The 21,069-nt window shown below is 51.3% G+C and overlaps 2 protein-coding genes across 2 annotated transcripts in view; both read right to left on the reverse strand.

Annotated features, from left to right (window-relative positions):
- Positions 1-392, reverse strand: part of Ncbp3 (nuclear cap binding subunit 3) — a 31,386-nt gene extending 30,994 nt beyond the window's left edge. Inside the window, exon 1 of the mRNA XM_038328479.1 lies at positions 186-392. Within this exon, the coding sequence (XP_038184407.1) occupies positions 186-371 (186 nt within the window). The 5' untranslated portion in view covers positions 372-392. The remainder of the gene's footprint in view (positions 1-185) is intronic.
- Positions 393-5,006: 4,614 nt separating this feature from the next.
- Positions 5,007-20,576, reverse strand: Camkk1 (calcium/calmodulin dependent protein kinase kinase 1). The gene is made up of 15 exons (XM_038326454.1): positions 20,183-20,576; positions 19,552-19,599; positions 19,072-19,125; positions 18,663-18,714; positions 18,325-18,458; positions 17,885-17,921; positions 16,959-16,980; positions 15,309-15,397; positions 12,669-12,868; positions 10,443-10,496; positions 9,819-9,892; positions 9,464-9,551; positions 9,155-9,283; positions 8,626-8,729; positions 5,007-6,869 (listed from the first exon to the last, which is right to left on the reverse strand). The coding sequence occupies exons 1-15, from the start codon at positions 20,540-20,542 to the stop codon at positions 6,797-6,799; spliced, it is 1,518 nt and encodes a 505-aa protein (XP_038182382.1). The 5' UTR covers positions 20,543-20,576; the 3' UTR covers positions 5,007-6,796.
- Positions 20,577-21,069: the final 493 nt, after the last annotated feature.

Consider the following 21,069-nt stretch of genomic DNA (forward strand, 5'->3'; position numbering starts at 1 on the left):
GGGCGCCCGGGTGTCCTTTCTCTCGCTCCGGTTCTCTCCGAGTCAAGCGCGGCCCCGGCGCTACGGCGCTCGCGCCCCTCTTCAGGCTCCCGGACCTGCGCCACCGCCGCGACCCGCCACCTCCCCGCCCCGCAAGGGACACTCGCTGGGCGACCTCCTCATCAGCCCCCGCCCCTCGCCCGTACCGGGAGCAGTTCCTTTAGCGAGCGCCGCACCGGCACGATTTCCAGCTCGCCCTCCTCCACCTCCATGGGCTCCGGCTCGCCACGCTCCAAGCCGGACTCCACTTCGGGCGACGGAAGCCCCAAAGCTGGGGACCCAACCGGGCCCTCAGCCTTCACAGACACTCGCAGGCCGCGAACGGCCGCCATAGCTGCCAGCCGGCCGCACCACAGAAAGCCCGCCCCTCACAACCCGCCGCCTAGAGCGCCGCCGCCGCTAACCACAGAGGAGAGCCGCTGTCAGCCAGAGCGTCGCCCGTTTCTACCAGAAAGCTGTCCTCATCTCTGGCGCCCCCCTTGGTGGCCGGGGAACCTGGGGCCGGCTTGGGGCGGGATTTCGCTGGGAGGGGGCGGGACCAAATGGAGACGGAGGTGGGGCGTCGTCTGAGGTCCCAAAATACCTACACTTAGAGGACTATACTCATAAGAACTACAGAGTCATTGCTATGTGCTGATTACTTCCGAGGCTTGAACCCTTACAACTCTATACATAAGATTTTACTCTTACCTTCATTTCACATAGGAGAAAACTGGAGCATAGTTTTCTCAAGGTATAGGGCAATAAGACTTCAGAGCCCAGAATGAACTATAATTTATCATCTCTTGGCAATAACGTTTACAAAGTTATTTACGTGGTAAATCTTGTCTCTGTTAATTCTTTCAGTAACTGAGCCATTTTATGTACTCAAAAATTTAAGCTGGGGCCCAGCACAGGTTTATATGCCTTTAATCCCAGCACTCAGGAGTCGGAGACTGGCTACCTCTACGATTTCCAGGCCACTCTAGTCTACATAGTGAGTTCCGTGACATCCAGTGCTCCAAGGTTGAGACCCTGCCTAAATGTAAGCTGGGCATGGTGTACGAAATTGTATTCCCAGCACTTGGGAGAGAGAGGCAAGAGGATTAGAAGTTGAAAGTTATCCTCCAATACAAAGCTAGCTTGAGGTCAACCTAAGCTACAGAAGACCCTATCTTAAAGGGGGGCGGCTCCCAGATGGAAGCGACCTACCTAAAGGGCAGAACCAGAGCTTAGACCCTGTTTCTCTCTTGTGGGGACTCTACTCATCAAAGGCTCCTAAGAGTGATTTCTTGCAAATGTTTCTAGTAAGAGTCTGGCTGGGAAAGAAGAAGGGCTCCAGACTTCCAGAAGGTACCTCTTGACTGTCATAAGTGCTGATTTTGTGTCTTCTCCTGTGTCACCTTTAGCTAGCTCTGGGTCCTTTCTAGACCCAATCTGAAGCTGGAATAGGTGAGACAGAAAAACACAAGAATCAGATACACCAGGGGTGTTCTTAGGCATGCTTCAAGTCTCAGTTCCTTCATCAGAAATAGAATGATACACTCCTCCAGAGAAGAATGCAAGGGTTAGATTTTATGTGGCTATAAAAGCCAACAGAAATGGTGTGGCACATTCAAGTTTTTCTTAAAATGGGCCTATACCATGGGACAAAGATGGAATTCCTTAGAAGGGTGGCTTTGACTGAATGTAATGCAAAAGTAAGTACAGAATCGAATGCATTTTCTTTTCTCCCTTATTTTCTTCTGTATTGACAATGGAACCCAGAGACTTGAGCATACTAACAAACCCTTTACCAATGAGCTGTATCTCCAGCCGCCTTGTTTTAGACAGGATCTTGCCGTGTAGCCCTGAATGGCCTGCTACTTATTTCACAGGCCAGGGAATAACCTTGAACTTCTAAGCCTCCCACCTCCATTTCCTGAGAGGTGAGATTACAGGCCTGTACGACCTCGCCTGGCTCCCTAGTGTGTATTTTAGAGAAATGTTTCTGTTTGGGATGGCCAGCTGTGGGTGACAGTCATCATAAACCCCACCCTTACACTAGCTCCCTGGGCCTACAGAGTGGGAGGTAGGAGAGGCAGAAGCAGTTAATTACTCAGCTACACAGGCCTCTCTTCCTCCTAAAGGAGTCTTACAGCTTGAGGATTCCATTCAGAGGGATTTGGCATCACAATGCAGGGAGACTGTGGGGCAGCCACAGCTAGCAAGGGACATCAGGGCAGTCAACACTAAGCTTCCAGGCTGCTACCCAGACAGCCCTGTACCTTTCTCTACTTGATCACCTGACTCACCTCTTCTGCCCTCCCTATCCACAGTGCAGCCTGAGATAAAGAGGAAACAATAGAGAATTTAGGAAGTGGTAAAGAATCATTTTCAAAAAGTTACAGTTATGGGGCTGGGGGTATGGCTCAACTGGTAAATTTCCTCCAGGTTCTAAATCCTCAGCACTCATGTAAAAGCCTGGCAAAGTGGTGAGCATCTAAAACCCCAGTGCTGGAGGGGCGGGGCTAGGCAGATCCCTGAGCTCACTGAGGATCTTGTCTCAAAAACTAAAGTGAAGATAAGATAGCTCAGTGGAAGCCGGGCGGTGGTGGCGCATGCCTTTAATCCCAGCACTCGGGAGGCAGAGGCAGGCGGATCTCTGAGTTTGAGGCCAGCCTGGTCTACAAGAGCTAGTTCCAGGACAGGCTCTAGAAACTGCAGGGAAACCCTGTCTCAAAACAAACAAACAAACAAAAAAAGGATAGCTCAGTGGTTAAAAGTACAGAACATTGGTTGGGGGGCGTAGGGCGGGGCAGTCATTTAAGTCTGGAACTAAGTAGTACTGACACCTCAGAAGCCTAGTCCAGCCAGACTGATCAAGTCTTCAGTAGGTGTTCGCAGTCAAGAAGGCAAAGGCTGTGTGGAGTGTGCTCATCTGTGTGGAGTGAAGGTAACTCTGGAAGTGTGTTCCCTGGGAAAGCCGGAACCCTGTCAGTAGTTTCTAGCCCCCACCCCCAGCTGAGCCACCGTATATGCTGAGTGGATGAGGAAACAGAAACCAGGAGAGGTTTGCAGGATTCAAAGCCTGCAGACATTCTCATTCCCTGGTCGGCATCAGGGCTCCCCAAGGCACACTTAACTGCCTCCCAAACCTTTAACCAGACCCACTGCTGCTGGAGCTCAGTTCCCCTGTGTGGTAGAGTAGTTTCTAAATCTGGATTTCCCAGATGTCTTTGCATGTGTAGGGCTTTCAGTTCTCCTGGGAGCTTGTGTGGAAAGGCCTTGGGTGGGCGGAGCAAGAGATGCAGGCTCTAACCTGGCACTTTCCTAAATCACTTTTCTCTGGACCTCAGTTGTCCCACCAGCGTGCATGCTGAAAGGATCAGACTCATGGGAAAATCACATCAAGCACCTGTGATTCTTTCTGAAGCTCCCAGGATCCAGTAGATCTTGCTTGAGAGCGTAATGGACTTTGACAGGCAGAGGTGGGAGTATGGAAAAGGCAATACCCTGGCAGGATAGGAGAGATAGAGACACAGTGGAGAAGGAAGAGAATTAAGGGTATGGGGGGGGGGTAGAACCTGTGAGTCAGCAGAGCACCCAGAGAGCCAGCAACAGGCCTTGGATACTGCAGTGGGACTCTTACTAGGCAGCTAGCAAGGATAAGGGCTGAAGAAGACCAGTGAGGTGAGAGGTAAGGGTTGAAAGGACAGGGAGGGAATGGGAACAGAACCCACTTTTTGGTGTGGTATATGACAAACTCTTGTCTGGCCAGCATCACTCCTCTGGAGAAGACCTTGTACTTACTGCCCCTCACAGGAGCATAAAATGACTAGGAAGCAGCCAGGAATATTAAAGAAAATATTAAAACTTTCTCAGGTGGAAAAACTGATCACCAACTTGAGGCAGCCTCTGGCTTGGTCATCTTCTTGCCTTCAGCACTCATTGTCTCTGACGTCACCCAGCTGCAAGTTCATAGCTGAGCAAACAGCAGCCGTGTGGGGCTTGCTGGGCAATAACCCCCAGGTTTCCCCATAAGGGGCTCATTTAAGTGAATATTTATTACAAACTAGGCTTTTGAAACAAGGGCTCAATTTACTGTCACAGAAACTCCATCAAGGTGCTGACACTGTTTTCACTGTACCAGTGAACAAACAAAAGCTCCTTCAACGACCTGCCAAAGCTGCTATGGTTATTAGGAAGTGTGGTGGTTTGAAAGAAAATGACCCCCCCCCCAAGGGGAGTGGCACTATTAGGAGGCGTGGCCTTGTTGAAGGAGGAACTGTGTCACTGTGGGTGTGATCTGTGAGGTCTGTTTTGCGCAAGCTTGGCTCAGTGATACTTACTCTACTCTTATCTGCATACGAACATGTAGCAGTTCCTTCTACAGCACCATGCCTACCCACACGCTGCCATGCTCCCTACCATGATGATAAAACTGTAAGCCACACCGCAATTAAATGTTTTCCTTTATGAGTTGCTGTGGTCATGGTGTCTCCTCACAGCAATAGAAACCCTAAGAAAGAAAGGTAGGTAGCCAAATTTGTGTTCAAGCTTAGGGTTCTCTGACCTCAAGAATGACACTTGACATTACTACCCTGGAGGACCCTATGACTAGAGTCCTGGGCTAAGAAGGCAACGGGAAGATATTGGACAGGCCAGCTCCCCAGCTTAGCTTTTTCTGAACCCCTATAAGACAAGAAGCTGCATATCCTATGGTCACCCCACTGGTCTCAAGCACCCTCTTCTTCCTAAGTAGGGGCCCTGGGACTTAAGCTGAATAGAGGACAGGAGTTCCTTAGCCCCATGAACCCTCCTTTCTTCCACCTCCCCTCTCCCGACCTCTTACTACCCTGCCATGCTGCTCAAGGGCCTCCAGTGCCTCAGAGTCTTCTAGAAGATCAAGCCAAGTCAGCTGTAACAAGAAAAACACGTCTGGAGACAGAAGACATACAAAGCCTTTTCTCTTTTTAACTTAACAAAGGGCTTTTTATTGTCTTTAATTCACTTCCTAAGAAGTTGGTTTTTAAAACACTCTTATGGAGTTTGTTCATTTGGTGCCACATTCAAAACCAATGACAATCAAAGCTCTCGGCAACAGGTGACAGCCAACATGCCTTCCTGCTGGGGACAGTGAGGTCAGTCACCCAGTTCCAAGCTTTTCCCCAAGTGGGTCAGTCGCTTTCACAAAGCTCCCTGACTCCTTGCTATTTATTTAATGACTGCCTCTCGTTCACTCTATAAAAGTATTCTTAGAGATATGTTTAGATGATTTGTTTTTAAGCCCTGGGTTATACTGGCTGCCTTAGTGCAGAGGAGCTGGGTTGAAATGGGAGCCCATTGACAATGGGCTACCCTCTGCTCCTAGGCTTAAGTAGATGTAGAAAGTATATTACAGATGCATGTGCCAGTACGAGACATGCAAGTGTGTTGTGTACAGCAGATGGGCACACACACACATGTGCACATGAAGGCGCAATGTACACCCATTGGCACAGAGATGCACTGGAACTCAGTGCTCCCTCCCAAGCCTCCCTCTTTTCTGGTCTAGCCCTCCTGCATTCTGAAACCCATGTGGGCAGCTGGGATTTCCTCGTGGGATGTTTTCAGGGGTGGGGGGTACCTGAGTCCTGCTCATCTCCCTTTGGAGACCAATCTCTATGAGCATTGTCAGTAAACATTAGAATAGCCAGACGATGCCAGAATCCAGAGAGCTGACACTTGCTTCAGAAGGGCACTGTCCACATATGTGTGTCCGCTGTGCATCTCTGCCCTGCATGGGCTGACTGATGTTCTTTGCTGAAGCCACTGGCAGAAGGGCCACCTGCCTGACAGGGTGTGCATCCTGTAGGGCCCCTCATCTGGCTGGGTCTCCCATCTGGCCAGTTTATCCTCCATCATAGGCATGTGATGGGTAAGCCACTGTAGGATCAGAGCCTGGCTCTGTTACTTCCACATCTGCAGGGCCACAGTTCTGAGAGTCCGTGGCCCTCAGTGTCACTCCTGGTGTCTCTTCTGCAACCTTGGCTCTGAAGATCCGTAGGAACAAAGGGAGGTAGGCAGGGAAGGTGTGCTGCTCCTGGCTCAGGCCTACGCTCTGAGCTGGATTCAGTTCAGCCCTTTTTCCGGCTAGTGCCGAGTATAAAATACAGTCCAGAACGTCAGGTCCACGTGAATGCCAAACAATGTGCCAGGAACTACCCAAAGCTGGAAGAAGATGTTCCCCACAACAGCTGCTCCAACCCTAGCCTTCAGGTAAAAGACAACAAAAGAGGAATCGGAATTCTCCAGTCCCAGTCCTCTCCCAGGCACACGTCACTATTTGCAGCATCCGTGCTAGGATCTGAGTAGACAAGCACTCAGCACCTTCCACACAGAGGTGAGGCAATCGCCCTTCCTTGTGGTGCAGCAGCTAGGCAGGCCCAACCAGCCCTATAGGAGTTCTCTGAGATGCAGCCCACCAGGCCTTCATCTGCCGTTTTGGGCTCTTGCCTTCTGCCCCAGGGCCTCACCAGCCAGTCAGGTAGGGTTTCTAATATTCTGTGGGCTCCAGGCTTCCCCACAAGATGGATCAGGACAGAACCAGGAACCCCAAGCCCCAAATGATACACATTCCAATTCTGTCCATGAATGTGCCTGTGCGCAGGTCATGCAGCACAATAGGGGAGGGGGGCCGGGAGAGGGGCCGCAGTCCCCAGACCCTGCCTGCAGGGGCAACTATTGCATGAGGGCGGTGGGCCTCTGGAGGCGCGGAATGAGCATGCTGACAATGGCCCTGGGCACATGCAGGGACTCAGGATGCAGCTTCATCTTCCTGGACTCCGGGAAGCTCCGGGCTCTTACCCCCTTCTCCACATCCTTCTTTTCTGTTAGGAAACACCAGAGGCAGAGGGATCTCAGGAGGCAGAGTGTGTACACCGGGGATTCTCACATAAGGATGGCTATCCTATAGCCCTTCACACCAGGCTTCCCTGGGAGCTCTTCCATCCCCCTGACCCCAGCCATCCTTGACCCACAACCCTTGTGTGGCTCCCCACTGCTCTGGGATGAAATCTGAACCTCTCAGGAGTCTCTCGATCTGACCCAGATGACTTCCTGTTATCACAGGAGCACTGGTCAGGTCAAAGGTCTTCCACGTTGACCTTGACTGGGCCCCAGTGGGCAGAAGACCTTTCATCCCGCCTTTCTTTGCCTTGTTCACAGGGTGGAGTTACCATCAGTCTTGGAATTCCATTATTCAACAGATCCCTGAATCTTATCATGCATCACCAACTCCCAATCTTTAAAAATATCCAACCAAAGGATAAATCTCATGGAACTGGACTAAAAATACCACAAAATGCAAAAAAAAAGTTGGGTCTACCGAGGACTCTAAGGTCCTCGTTGATGGTAAAATGTACTTTACTCTAAAAGCTGCAGAGAAACCCTGTCTCGAAAAACCAAAAAAAACAAAAACAAAAACAAAAACAAAAAAAATATAATGTACTTTATCCTCGTTTTTTGTTGTGCAGTTCCAGGGAACAAACTGGAAGCAAGACCTGTATGTAAGTGGTACCTGCTTCATTCCACCACCAGGGGGCGCCGAGATACAAGCACCGAGCTGGAGTAGCCTAAAGTTCCGTTTACTGCACTGATTCAGATGGTTGTCCCTACATAATCATGAACGGACTCCCTTTCACTCTTAGATCTGTCCCAGTTTGTCCATCAGGCATAACTCCAGCATCAGGGCCCCTGATATCAACTACTCCAAAAAGAGTCAGGAAACGTGTCAATATTTGCTCTTCCAGGCCCACCTCACACTCCATGGAAGGGTAGGCCCACGAGCACCCACACAAGGTACACACACATATCCATGGGAAAATGCCCTTAGCACAGGGTAAGCCAAAAGTACAGTCCTTCTCTCTGGAGCTTCCTTCACAACCGGGAGAGGTACCCAACTGCCCTAAGACCATGATGCTCTGGGACACAATGCCTCACAGTTCTCTCTGAAGATCTGTGGACAACCTCTAACTGGCAAGTGACTTTGACTATGGCAGAAAACCTGGAAGCCAGACTCAGTGTTCAGAGAACTGCTTTTCTGGCCTCTCCCACAAAGTGGTGAACCCATACATATGGTTCAAAGTAGGAACTCCTAAACGAATAGAAATTCTTCTCTCCTGGCCTTGTCAGTTAGCCTGTCCCCATGGACTCACTGACAAACACTCACAAAGTGCTGGCTGTGGATAACATGGGCCATTCAGGACGGCATCAAACCGCCAGCCTGGGGCCAGGGAAAGTAGCCATTTCTCCACGGACACCAGCCTTCGGTAGGGAGCAGACCTGATCTGTCTGCAGACTTTTAACTACGAAGGGCTGAGGGGAGAACAGGTTGGAAGTAGGAGAGTTGAGCTGGCCCTGGCAGAAGAGCATGACCACAGAAGGCTTCCACAAGATGACCTTCCCTTCAGTGTGTGCGTGAAGGACCCTAGGCCTGGACAAGGCTGCAAATGGGGTGTCGCTTTGAAATGTGGATCTATCCCCAGGCTCTAGGGACAGTCTCACACCAGTACCTGTCAGGGACATGTCTTGGTGCCACATGTCTGCCCAGGGAGCAGTCCACAGGTCTTAGCACACTATACTCACATCAATAAGTTTCCTGGCGCAGACATGGATCTTTCTTCCCTGCGTGCCTGGGGCTCGAATGGGTTCCCAAAGGAACGCTTTCTCAGCATGGACTTGACCAGGATCTGGGGAGAGGAGCACAAGTCAGTATGGAGAACAGGCCTGGACACCCAGTCCGAGCCTAGGCAAGCAGGCGGCTTCTGGGGGTAGGGCGTGGTCTAACTGACAGCTGGGGACCTTGAACCATATCTCCAAGTCTTTCACTGTTATGCCTAGGCACCAACATGGTACCTAGGGAAGAGTGGCAGTTCACTCAATGCATGCATGGAAGGAGCTGCTTCTTCTTGCCATGGCCTTCACCAAGCCTCAGGTCTCTGCCACAACTGAACAGGTGACCTTTCTTCATTAGATTCCAATAGAGCAAGGGTTCCACAGCCCCTCAGCTGACGGACCTGGTGTCCCACTTCCCTCAAAGACCAAGAGCAGAGCAAGTCCTGGGCAGTAGTCACACACTGCTAAGACAAGAGAATCCTTCCCCTCCCCCTCTTACCACAGTGGTCCAGCTGGGGATGAGTTTCACTGAGTTCTTCACCTCCTCCTCAGTCACCTCCACCACACTGCAGTGCTCCTCCTCTGAAGGAAGGGGATCCTCTCCATGCTTAGTCACCCAAGGGTGTAACTGTAGAGCCCAGGAGATGGGGAGGGATCCAGGTCACAGATATACCAACTAGCAAAGGTGCCCAAGCATCCCTAGCATTGATCTTGAAGGACTCCTTGACCGTCAAACCCCAAACCCAACACACACATCCCAGTGTAGGTCCCTCTGGAAAGGGACACTGAGACCTTGGCCCAGACCCACCTTGATATCTGACACCCCAATTCTTGTTTCGGGGTTCTTGTCTAACATCTTCAGGATCAGGTCCTTTAGTTCCTCGCTGACCTCTGGCCTAGGCAGAGGAAGGCAAGGGATGAGGATGCTACCATTGACAAGGGTCCCTTTCTCCCCTCGAGACCAGGAATAACCCTAACCACATTCCTCAAATGGAAGGACAGGAGCCCCTCCATCTGCTCAGGCTCCTCCCAGGGATCAATACCCCCATGCTAACTCTGAAGGCTAAAATGGAACCCTAACGGGGCAAGCGCTCTGCTGAAGTTCAGATACCCTCCCCAGGAGTGGGCGGGAGCTTCCATGGTCCCCAGCATGGACAACTCACTCCTCAGGGAACACCACGGCCTCATTCTTGATCTTCCTGTGAAGGGCCAGGATGTACTCATCAATGAATGGGCACTACAGGGAGAAGAGACAAACAGGAGGTCGGCCTTGATCCACGCTGCAGGGGCCGGGGTGGGAGGCAGCTTATGCCCCACTCCCACCCCAGCAGATGAGAAGGGCCCCATCTAACTTGTTCAGGGCACACAGCAAGGGCTCACTCCGTAAACTGAACTGAGCAGATGAGTCACTAGAGAATGAGGTTGGCTGCATCTGCCACCTGCTTTAGGTGAAGCTGCCTGCAGCAGTCCCCTAGGGTCTGGGGTTTGAGAACCTGTTCACTGAGATCCCCCTGCCTTCTCAAGTGTGGTCACCAGAGCCAAAGCACCTGCGGACAGGAATCTTGATATGACCTCCTCTTGGATGTGTGCTATCCCAGGATTCTAATCAGTCCTTCCCAGAGGGGAGAAAGAGAAACAAAACCCCTCTCCTCCCTAAACCTTCCTGGTCCTGGTGGGCCTTTTCAAGTTATTTTATCTAGGGACACAAAAGAAGGTCCTGCATGTGTCATCCACTCCTGGTTCCTTAGATCAGTCAGAGTCAGTTCTGCAGGTGCCTCAGGACTCACCTTCCCATAGACAAAGCAATACAAGGTGACCCCAGTGGCCCATACATCCAAGGCCTAGAAAGAAACAAATTCACATAGTAAACATGGCCAGCACCTCCACCACCTCATCCCACCCCCATACCCACCCAGGTTTACCAGGCTGTGGAAGAGCCCTGCAGGACCCTCCTTCCCTAGGCAGGCATTTATCAACACTCCCTAGGGCTTGCTGTATGCTGGGTCCTGTGCTGATCACTGGAGGATCAAAAGGATGACCAGAACAGAATTCAAAACTCCTGGGGCCGTGGACTTTCTAGGGACAAGCCAAAAGAGACACTGCTTCTAACTCAGCAGGTTCCAAGCCATATTTCATCCGTGGGGTCATCTGCTGCCTCTATGACACAGATGTACTCCCAAAATAACAGGATGTATTGAACTTACGTTCAGTCACTTGCTCTGGTTTCAAGAGGGTCTCACTTCAGCTACTGTGAAACTACTTCTAGTGCCAGAGGAGAGCAACCCCTGCCCACCCTACCCCCCATGCCCACCTACAACTCCTCTCAGGCCCAGGTGGGGCTCCTCATAGGCTCCTCACATGTGCAGCCCCTGACATAGACAACCACCCTCATTACCATCAGCATCAGCATCATCGTTAGACTCCAACCAGGGAACACTAGTGCAAACTACAGGACATCGGGCTGCTTTCCAAAACATCAAGGACAGAATGACAGAGAGAGAGGCCAAGAAGCGGGAGGGTGGGGAGAACACAGGAGAGCAGTGTCTGCAAACCAACACTTGGGAGGCAGCTGCTGGAGACTCACTAATTCAAGGTCATTCTCAGCTGTGCAGCAAGTTCTGTGGCAGCATGGGATATGTGAGCCTTGCCCCCACTCCCACCCCAGAAAAGGAGGGGGGTGAACTGCTCCAGATCAGAGGACTCTGACAAGTGAGCCTGATGGAGCTCCTCCCACCAAAAGCAAACAGACTCCTGACCTTGGTCACTGAACCAAATTATATAAGGGAATGCCCTCCCTCTTAGGAAAGCCACTAAAGTACACAGCAATAAACAGATACACTGTCTCAAAGTGAACTTCTGAATGGCTCAGAAAAAATGTAACAGGAATATACAGAAACATAAAGAAGGAAAAAGTTTATGTGACAAAGCTGATGAATCTGGATTAAAAGGTTACATAAGGGAATGGAGAGATGGCTCAGAGGTTAAGCGCATTGGTCGCTCTTCCAAAGGATGTGGGTTCGGTTCCCAGCACTCACGTGGTGGCCCACAGTTCTCTGTCCCTCCATTTCCAGGGGATTAAATGCCCTTTCTGGCCTCTGCTGGCACCAGACACACACTGACGTGCATGCAAGTCAAACACAACATAAAATACTGATCTTAGAAGTTACATGGTATTCCTTTATGCTGTTCGTAAAACTTTTCAGTGAATTTAGAATTACAAAATTAAAAATCCTTATGGTTTTTTGTTTGTTTGTTTCAGGGTTGGGAAATGAACCCCAGTGTGCACACACACAGCAAATGTTCTACAACTGAGCTATGTGCCCAGCCCAAATAAGAAGATCAACACCTATGAACCAGGCATAGGCATGTTTGATGCTGCAGCACATCTACAATGATGACACTAGAAAACCATGCAACCAAGATACAAACTCTCACACTTTCTCTCTCTCTCTCTCTCCCTCTCTCTCTCTCTCTCTCCCTCTCTCTTCATCCCTCCCTCCCTCCCTCCCTCTATTATAAATAAGTTTACATTTTGGTGTTAGGCTGCATTCATAACTACCTTTGGCCACATAAGAGTCTAAACCCCACCTAACCCTATGCCTCTCAATCTTCTGCCTCTACCTTAAATTCTCTTTTTTCATGGCCCAGTCTAGACCCTGCTATGTCCAGGACCCAAGGAAGCCTCCACCTTCCTTGGACCATAACTCTCAGAAGGATCACCCATCACCATGCAGAAGGATATGAATGGGGCTACTTTGGTTCTGCCTGTCCCACAGCCCAGCACAGAGCCCCACATAGACAAGCAGCAGTAACAGATTCAGGTGAGATTGTAACCATTTGCTAAGAAGTGAAAGGAGCCACAGCTGGAGTGTGTGTTGGGCTCCAGGGGAGGCAAATATGCCACTCTCCAAATGCAAGAAGCCTAGAACCCTCAGCTTGCGAAGTGGCCCCCCACTGCAAGCTGTTCTGCCCCTCTACCTGAACCCCAACCTAGCCCAGCCCCTGAGAGTCACCTTCCCACTGAAGCTCTGGCCAGAATCAGAAATAGCCTCGGGGGCCATGAATGCCGGGGTCCCCGCTGTGCTAGATAGCTGAGCATCACTCCCCTCGAACTGGTTGCTGACCCCGAAGTCCGCAATCTTCACATGCCCATCGTCCCCAAGGAGTAGATTGGATGGCTTGATGTCCCTGTGGACGATCTTCTGGCAGTGCACTGCAAAGAGAAGCAGGTGACATGCAAGCCTGGGGGTTGCTGCCCAGGGCCCCTCTCTTGCCTTCACCTGGCCTAGGAAGCAAGCTGTTGCATCCTAGCCCACGCCCACTCTTGTTAGGAGGGACTCTCAGGAGATGACAGCAGGCCCACCTGCTCCATTATGCAAGTGAAGACACGGGTTGGGGGGAATTTTGGGAGTTTTTTTGACTCCAAAATCTGTATGCTTTCCATAACAAACAATACGCTTCCTGCTCTGGAGGAAGTCAGAGGAAACTCAGGCTCTGGATGCGTGTGGATGTCCAACTAATATACATCTCAATATCAGAAGCTGACACCTGTCTACAACCCTATCACCAGCAAAACAGAAAACTCCTGTTCCAGACAGGTAGTGATACATGCCTGTAATCTCACCTGAGACAGGAAGATTGCAAATTCTAAACCAGCCTGGGTTACACAGCAAGACCCTGTCTCAAAAAAGAAAAGGAAAGGAAAAACGAAACTCCATGTTCTTCCCTTATTGTTTCCTGATCCCAAAGACTACCTCAACTCCTCCTCTGGGCCTCAGAGCAAGCAGTCATGTGAGCCCAAGGTGAAAGTAATCCAAGCTTGGTATAATGATACACACTGTCATCCACCATAATCTGAGGTACTTTAGAGATTGCAGTAGATAAGGAGATGGAGGCCAGCCTGGGCTGCATAGTGATCCCTAAATTAAAAAGAAAGAAAAATGCGCTCGAGTGTGTGTGCATGTGTGCATGCGTGCATGTGTTGCATCTCAGTGTCTATGCCTCCATCATCTGGGTCTTTCTGACCAGCTCCAACTGTCCCTCCACAAGACCAGAATCACAAGTCTTTCAGGCTCTTCTTCCACCTGTCCAGCCCCTGGTGCTAACACTTACCCCGGAGATTCCCTTCATTAGGATCGGCTGGGCCCTGAGGAGGCTGTAACCTAGAACCCTAGATTAGCACACTTCTGAAGTGGAGTTAGGAGATGGCAGACAGGCCCTCAGCAGAAGAGAAGGACCCAGAAAAGGAAAGGGGTGGAGCCAAGCTCCGGAAGAGCTGTTCCTGCAGCTGACTAGACCAACAGACCAAAGATAAAACGTGCCCATCCCTCCTATACTATACTATACTTGCTGGAGTCTGTATTAAACATGTGCCTCTGTGTGCCTCAGTTTCCCTATATGTACAAAAAGAGCATTAATCTGAAAACACTGGAGAGGCTCAGTAGTACAAAGATGCCCATGTTAGTATGGGTCACACCTCACTTAGGGAGGGAGAATTTGCTCACAGCAGGGCCAGCTAAGGTGTGAAAGACATGGGCAGCACCCCCATTTCCCAACTCAGGTCAGAACTCTAGGTTTCTGAGTGCCGGCCTTTTCCTAGACCAATCAGTCACCCCCATGCCGGCCACCCCACCTCCTTTACATCCCATCGCTACTGGCCTAATCCTGACATCTGTCACTTGAGCTGTGGAAATAGCCTGCCTCTGGCCAGCTGGCTGCCTCTCACACCCTAACCAGCCACCACACAGCTGCCAGACAAAGCTTTCTAAGAAGCAAATCCTGTCAGGCCTTGCCCTGCTCAGAGCCCTCAGGACATCACAAAACGGGCAGGATTTAGTCAGAAAGTCTTCCTCAGAGACGGTTCCGGCCCTCAACGTGAGGCCTGAACAGAGTTTCAGCGCCACTGTTCACTAGCCACCAGGCCCCGCCTCCTGGGCGCACCATCCAGACTGACCGCCAATCTTCAAACAGTACAGCCTCATTCCTCTCTCGCCTCTGCCTGACTGGCTCTCCCACCATCAACCCTCAAAGCTGACTGGTGAAATCCCACTCTATTTCCTTCAGGACCTGATCTCATGTGGCCTCTTTCAGAAAGCCTCCACAACACCTGCGCCTCCCATCTGCCGCTCCTGGGCAGAGCACCCCTGGTCCTAGACCATCATCTGTGTGGCCCAAGTAGGTGCACGTGAGTGAGGGAAGTGAATGAATGAAGTAAATGAATGAGTGAATGTACTTCTCGCACAGAAGCTATGCACCCCTGAGCTCTTGCCTTAGGGCTTCCCCACCCGACCATCGCCACAGGAACCACCCCTGGACACGTTCTTCCCTAAGCAGCGGGACACAAATCTCTTCCATCCCACATCTCCTGACGCCCTGCGGAGAGGGGAAGTTTGGATAGAATCCAACAGAAAAGGCCAAGACAGAAGAACACCCAGAGACAAACAGCGGTGAATGCGAGACGCGGCGAAGGACCTAGCGCATGCCCAGTGAAGACTGCTGTGGCCCCACCCACGCCTCCCCGCCACCGTCTCCACTAAAGCTGATTGGTAGACCAGAGCTGACTGACAGAAAGGGCTCAATGGCTGTTTAGCGTGGGCACGGCCCGCTCCTATGTCCTCTAGCTCCAGTCCCAGTGGGCAGACAGTCTCACTCACAGTACTCGAGGCCCAGGATGATGTCCCGCAGGTAGAGGCGAGCTTGCTCCTCCGGGAAAGGCTTGTCACAGGGCACTTCCATGACCGGCCTGTGCAGAAGAAAGGAGGAGGGCTGTTCAGCAGAATCAGGAGTAGAGGCTGCTGCAGGGACTGAGGAGCAGGGGCCCTACAGAGAGCCTGGTACCCAAGGGTTAGGAGACCTCAAGATACTAGCTTCTCCCATATGCCAAAAAGTTGTGACCTATCTAGTCCCGTTCAATCATATTCTCAAGGTAGCTTTAGCCCTATTTCCACTGGCTTGTAGTTCTTGCAAGAATTAAGTTTAACCAAATAATTACAAAGGTGCCATTTAAATCAATAGCTTTAAAATAGTGGACTTAGATCCAAGATTCATGAAATCAATTAGGTGGGTCTGCTTTTCTTTTTCTATTGAAATAGAATGTTTCAGAATGTATAGCATGTTTTTTTAAAAAAAGTTCTATATATCTTGCCAAATTATCAGTTACAGATATGGACAACAATACAAACTTTTTATTTTTTTAAACCTAGTGTGGTGGTGCACACCTTTAACCCCAGCATTCAGGAGGCAGAGGCAGGAGGCTCTCCATGACTTGGAGGCCAGCCTAGTTCACACAGCAAGTTCTAGGCAGCCAGAACTACATAATGAAACCCTATCTCAAAACAAAACAACAACAAAAAGCAGCCTGGTGTTACAGCAAGTGCCTGTAATCCCAGCACTTTAGAGGCCAATACAGGAGGACCACCTATGAGTTCAAGTTCAGTCAAGTCTAAATAGTGACGTCCTGTCTCCAAAAAAACCCCAAAAATAACCATATACTTGTTTTGAAACAGGGTCTCGTGTAGCCCAGGCTGGCCTGCAATTCACTACGTAGCTAAGAATGACCTTGAACTTCTGATCCTTCTGTCTCCAGCTCTCGACTGCAGGTGTTAGCTGCCACCCTTGATTTTACGTAGTGCTAGGGACTGAACCCCTGGCTTAGCACATGCTAGGCACTCTATCAGCTCAGCTACAGGCTCAGTCCCTACTTCTTGTTTTGAATTCAGGTGTTTGTTTGGTTTTTTTTTAATAGACTTTCAAGAAAGCACTGGCAAAGGGATAGTTCTCAGTTCTCAGAGGGGTTCAGGTCCTGTGCCCACTAGTCTATACCAGCTGCTCTGCAAATGTTCTGATAGATCAAAGAGGGCAAACAGTGTTAGAACACCAGGCTTCACAACAATGTGCTGTATGCCCTTGGGCGGGCCAATTACCTTCTCTGATTCTTGGTATTTCCCTCCCATAATCCTGAGTTGGTAGTAAAGCTCAGAGAACCCTCGGTGACTTCAATACAAGCATGAATTATATCCCATATCTACACTTCCCCCGCTTCCATCCAAACAGCTTCCTAGTTTTTCAAGGTCTGGCTTTAAGCCCACCCCTCTCCCAGCCTGACTTCCCCAGCCTCCACAACCCCCACCAGCCTTCATAGAATGTCCCAGGTCTCTTATTTACCCCTGAGGCAAGAGTTCCCGAGGGCAGGTGCACAGCTCTGCTTTCTCTTACACTAGCTGGCCCCTGGGCAGGGAGACAAAGGGGGAGGGTAGGGAGACCTGGATTAGAGATGGCCTGCCTGACTGGGACGGGGAACTCACCCCTTTCTCAGGAGGTCAAACACTGAAAGAAAAGAAGAGAAGGGAAGGTGTCGTAAGGCTGTAGGACAGCCAGTGCCAAGGTCCCTCCCTGTTCTAGAGAGAGGCAAGGGGACAGGACAGACGGGAGAGGGCTCGCTGTGGGGCCTGCCTGACCTGATCCTCGGGGCTAGGTGAAACTGTCAGCATGGACCCCTTTCCCAGGGAGGACCAGAGGCTTGAGAAGGGGCAGACGTGTTAACACTCCTGACTAAAGCCTGGCCTCTTGATGCCTAAGCCAGCTCTCCGGCCCCACCCCCTTTCTGTGACGGCCTGAAACACAGGGTCTTGCTCATGCTGGGCAATGTCTAGAGTTTCACCTCCAGCCCTCCTATCCCATTTCTCCAAACCTCCTCCAGAAATAGCCTGAGTCACAATCAGGATAAGGAACTTAAATAATAACATTCATGTTAATAAAGATAATTACAAATGTGCACATTTCTTGACATCAACTCTATGAGATACATATCACTGTTATCTCATTTTATTATTATAACTAGCATATTTTGAAGGGCTGGATACTGAGCGCAGTTCCTCAAGCATGCTAGGCAAATGTTCTACCATTGAGTTACATTCCCAACCCTATCGTCCCATTTTATAGGTGAGAAAACTGAGGCAGGGTCCCCAAGCTCACTGACTCAGCCAGCTTCTTGTACCTACTGAGTGAAAAACCATGCTAACTGGGACTGGTTCAGAGCAGGGCGTGGGGCCCAGAAATGGTCACTGAATCTGATTAATCTAAGTCTCATTCTGCAGTGCTGCATAAGGAATCTGGGGCTTGAGACAGGTCAGTGCATGGACATGGCCACCGGAACATCCTGTGTCCCTGGGGAGCCCTCCCTGGGACCAGCGCTTGGTGAGGCACTGTAAGAATGAGCTGGGTCACTCACCCAAATAGAGATTGTCCTCAGCAGGGTCATCCAGGACCTGGGCAGAAGAAGCAGACATGGGCACAGGGCTTGAGGAGGAACGGGGTTGGGAAACCCAGGCTTCCTGTTCTTTCCTGACCCTACTGTGCCCTGAAGCCATGCTGGACACAAAGCAAGAACTGTACAGGTACCAACAGATGGGACTCAGTATCACTAACCAACCCCCGTCAGTCTTCCATATAACACTGAGTCCTTCTTCCCCATGATGGAGAAGGGATTCAGGGACTGCTCCTCACCCTCAGCAAGAACACCCCAGGCCACCAGCCTGAACTGCCTCTGGTATCTCACAGCTCCATCCAAGGCTGGTCTGTCCCCAGTGCCTCACCCACTCTTAAGTCCTGGTAGGCTGAGCACCCACCCCGCCCACCCACCAAGCTCCAGTATCCTTCCCATCCTCCTACCTCGATCAATTTGACTACGTTCACATGGTCCAGTTTCTTTAGTATGGCAATCTCCTGGTACACACGCTCCAGGGGCAGCAGTTGTTTGGCTGGTCCTCCCTGGGCGGCTTGAGACCCTCTGGGGGGAGGACGGCCTATGACCAAAAAGCAAGTTAAGGTGCTGGTCTAGGAGAAAGACCCTTACAGGGTTGAGATCCAGCTCACCAAGCCCAGTCATTTCCCAGGCCATTCCTCCCGTTTCTTACCCTCCACCCCTACTCCTAGCCAAAACCAGTTAGGGGCCATTCCCTCCTCCTCTGCCCCCAATCTACCAGCTCCCAAACACAAGGCATACATACGAGGAAAGCCATACTGCTTCAGTAACTTCTTCTTGGAGAGAACTTTCATTGCCTATGAAGAAAGGAACAGAGATATCACACGTGTGCAGCCACCAGGGGCTAGAAGGAGCTGGTTACATGGGGACTGTAGTACAGATGGGCACACTGGCAGCTGCCATTAGCACTGAGCATGTGGTTAGGTATGTGGCTGCTATGCCATAGTTGAGTCTAGGCCATCCCCCTGTTCTCCCTTCAGAGGAAATCAGCCTCTGCTTGTGTACACCCAAGGGAAAGGAAGCTTATTAGCACACCCCAGGAATAGGAACCTCCCCAGTAAGAGGTAGCTCTAGCCTCTTTCCCCAGCACTTCTGCCTACTACTCAGGCATCTGGGGTCTACGAGGCCACACCCCTTCCCGGCCCCAGACTCACATAGTGTCTGTCTTCACTTTCGTTGTAGGCCAGCCTCACCACACCGTAGGCACCCTGCAGACAGTCACTGGTCAGTCCCACAACACAGCCACCTCCTCTCTGGGTCTAGCTCAGGAAATGGCTGGCCTGACAGTTAGGGTCCCAGTCTTTGCACTCCAACCCCACCCTATCGCTTACCACCTGGTTCCTGAGTTCACGTTTCTGAGAGATGAGGAAGAAACCCCCTTGCTCTGAGAACCACTCCCTGCCTCACCGCCCCACGTAGCCTCTTCTTCCCCTTAATCTCCATCCCTCTTCTTCCCCTTAATCTCCATCAAGAACCCTGGGGGTCAGGAGTCAGAAGTTACCTCCACCCTGTTCTGGTGATCTCCCAATCAGGCTGGGGTATTCTTGGCTTGGCTCCCCAGTCCCATCAGAGGGAAAAGAAGGATGCTTAGAAAGCACTCTGCAGCCCACCCCCAAGTCCTGCCCAGGTCTTACCTTGCCAATCTCACTCTGCAGCTTGTACTGGTTCAGCTGCACACAGTCCTAGGGGAGAGGGGAGCATCGAGGACAGCTCGTCCATCTTGGGAGGCTGACTGTTCGGGGTCCAGCCCTACTTCCCAGACCCCCAGCTCTCACCAGCCTTTCAAGTTTAGATCAGGGAAGATTGGAGGGAAGCATCCCCACCATGAGAGATAAGAAGCCTGGAGCACTACGTGCCCTAGCTGGGCTGTGCTCCCACCAACTACCCAAGTTCACATTCAGATCCAAGCTCATGAAAGATCAGAAACTGGAAGCACACTGCAGTTTTTAAGTCTTATGGCTCGAGCTTGGGATGATGCAGGGGTAAGGACATACATGACCTATTTCCAAAGCTCTAAGAAGGCTTCTTAGGAACAGGAGAGGGTCCTATGCCTGGGCTGAGAGCAGGAAGAAGGCAGGAGGTAGCTATTGCTTCATATGGCCCTTCCCTGGCTAGGAAGAAGCCTGTTGCTAGGTAGTGAGCCTCTCAGCTCTCAAAGTATGCAAACCAAAGAAAGCTAGGTATATGGGACAGATGGTGGGCAAGAAAACACCAAGTTTCCTGGCAAGCCCATGAACAACTCCTACCTAACTCCATTTCACCAACCTCCGTGTCTGAGATGGCCACGCGGTGAGACTCTATGGTGGGTCTCCGCCAGGCCCGAGGAGAGATGTGAGTGGCAGGTCCTGTACAGTAAGGCCCGCCCTGGGCCTCCAGGCAGCTTCCAGCTGGCCGTTCCTGCAGGGAGAGCTTCCTAGTGGAGAGGCTGGGCCGCACTGGGGTGGGTCTTGAAGCACTGCCAGGGATCACAGAGGCAGCTCTGGCCCGGGCCGGAGGATCCACACCATTCCTGGAAGGCTCTGGGCCCTCATCTGCCTCTTCCAAGTGGGCTACATTGATGGCTGCCACCCGATCGACCAGCTCTGCCCGAGGGTCCTGGCAGCAGACGGCTGAGCCACTCTCCATCACTTCAGTCAGTGGATCTTCTGAATAACCTTGCTGGGAACCTGAGAGAGGAGAGAGTGTCACTCCTAGCCAGGCAAGTAGATTGGGCCGAGACCCTTTTCCTACTATAGCCACAGTGCTATTGACCTCCCTCCTGGCTGCTCCCTTGTCCTGACTTGGTAGCCCATAAGTCCAGGCATTCCTGGTAGCTCACTTGGCTCTGATGCATGCCAGCCCTCTAGTCCCCAGCGCCCCTGCCTGTGACACAGGTACAGACACTTCTGCCCTGATGGCTTTACAGAGAAGGGCAACAAAACCAACTCTGCAGTCAAGACAGATAGCTGTGGCAGACCTGGAGGCGTAGCCACACCCAGGCACAGAGTCCCAGGTCAGTTCAGCCTCAGCCATACAGGCAGCCCAGTGGCTTGCCAGTCGCCACACTTGCTGGCAAAGCATTATATAGCACAGCCCCTAGAGGGAGGCTGGGCATCGGAGCTGTGGTCAGTGACACCTCCTCCAGGAAGGCCTCCTGGATGTCCCAGACCCTC

The sequence above is a fragment of the Arvicola amphibius genome, chromosome 4 (assembly GCF_903992535.2).
Source record: "Arvicola amphibius chromosome 4, mArvAmp1.2, whole genome shotgun sequence".
Lineage (NCBI taxonomy): Eukaryota > Metazoa > Chordata > Mammalia > Rodentia > Cricetidae > Arvicola > Arvicola amphibius.

Coding starts and splice junctions, on each gene's coding strand:
- Camkk1 (XM_038326454.1), bottom strand. CDS start 20,542: ATGGAGAGTGGCTCAGCCGTCTGCTGCCAGGACCCTCGGGCAGAGCTG. Junction 9,284..9,463: donor TTGGGGTGTCAGATATCAAG/GTGGGTCTGGGC, acceptor TGGGCTCTACAG/TTACACCCTTGGGTGACTAA. Junction 6,870..8,625: donor GCGCCAGGAAACTTATTGAT/GTGAGTATAGTG, acceptor GTTTCCTAACAG/AAAAGAAGGATGTGGAGAAG.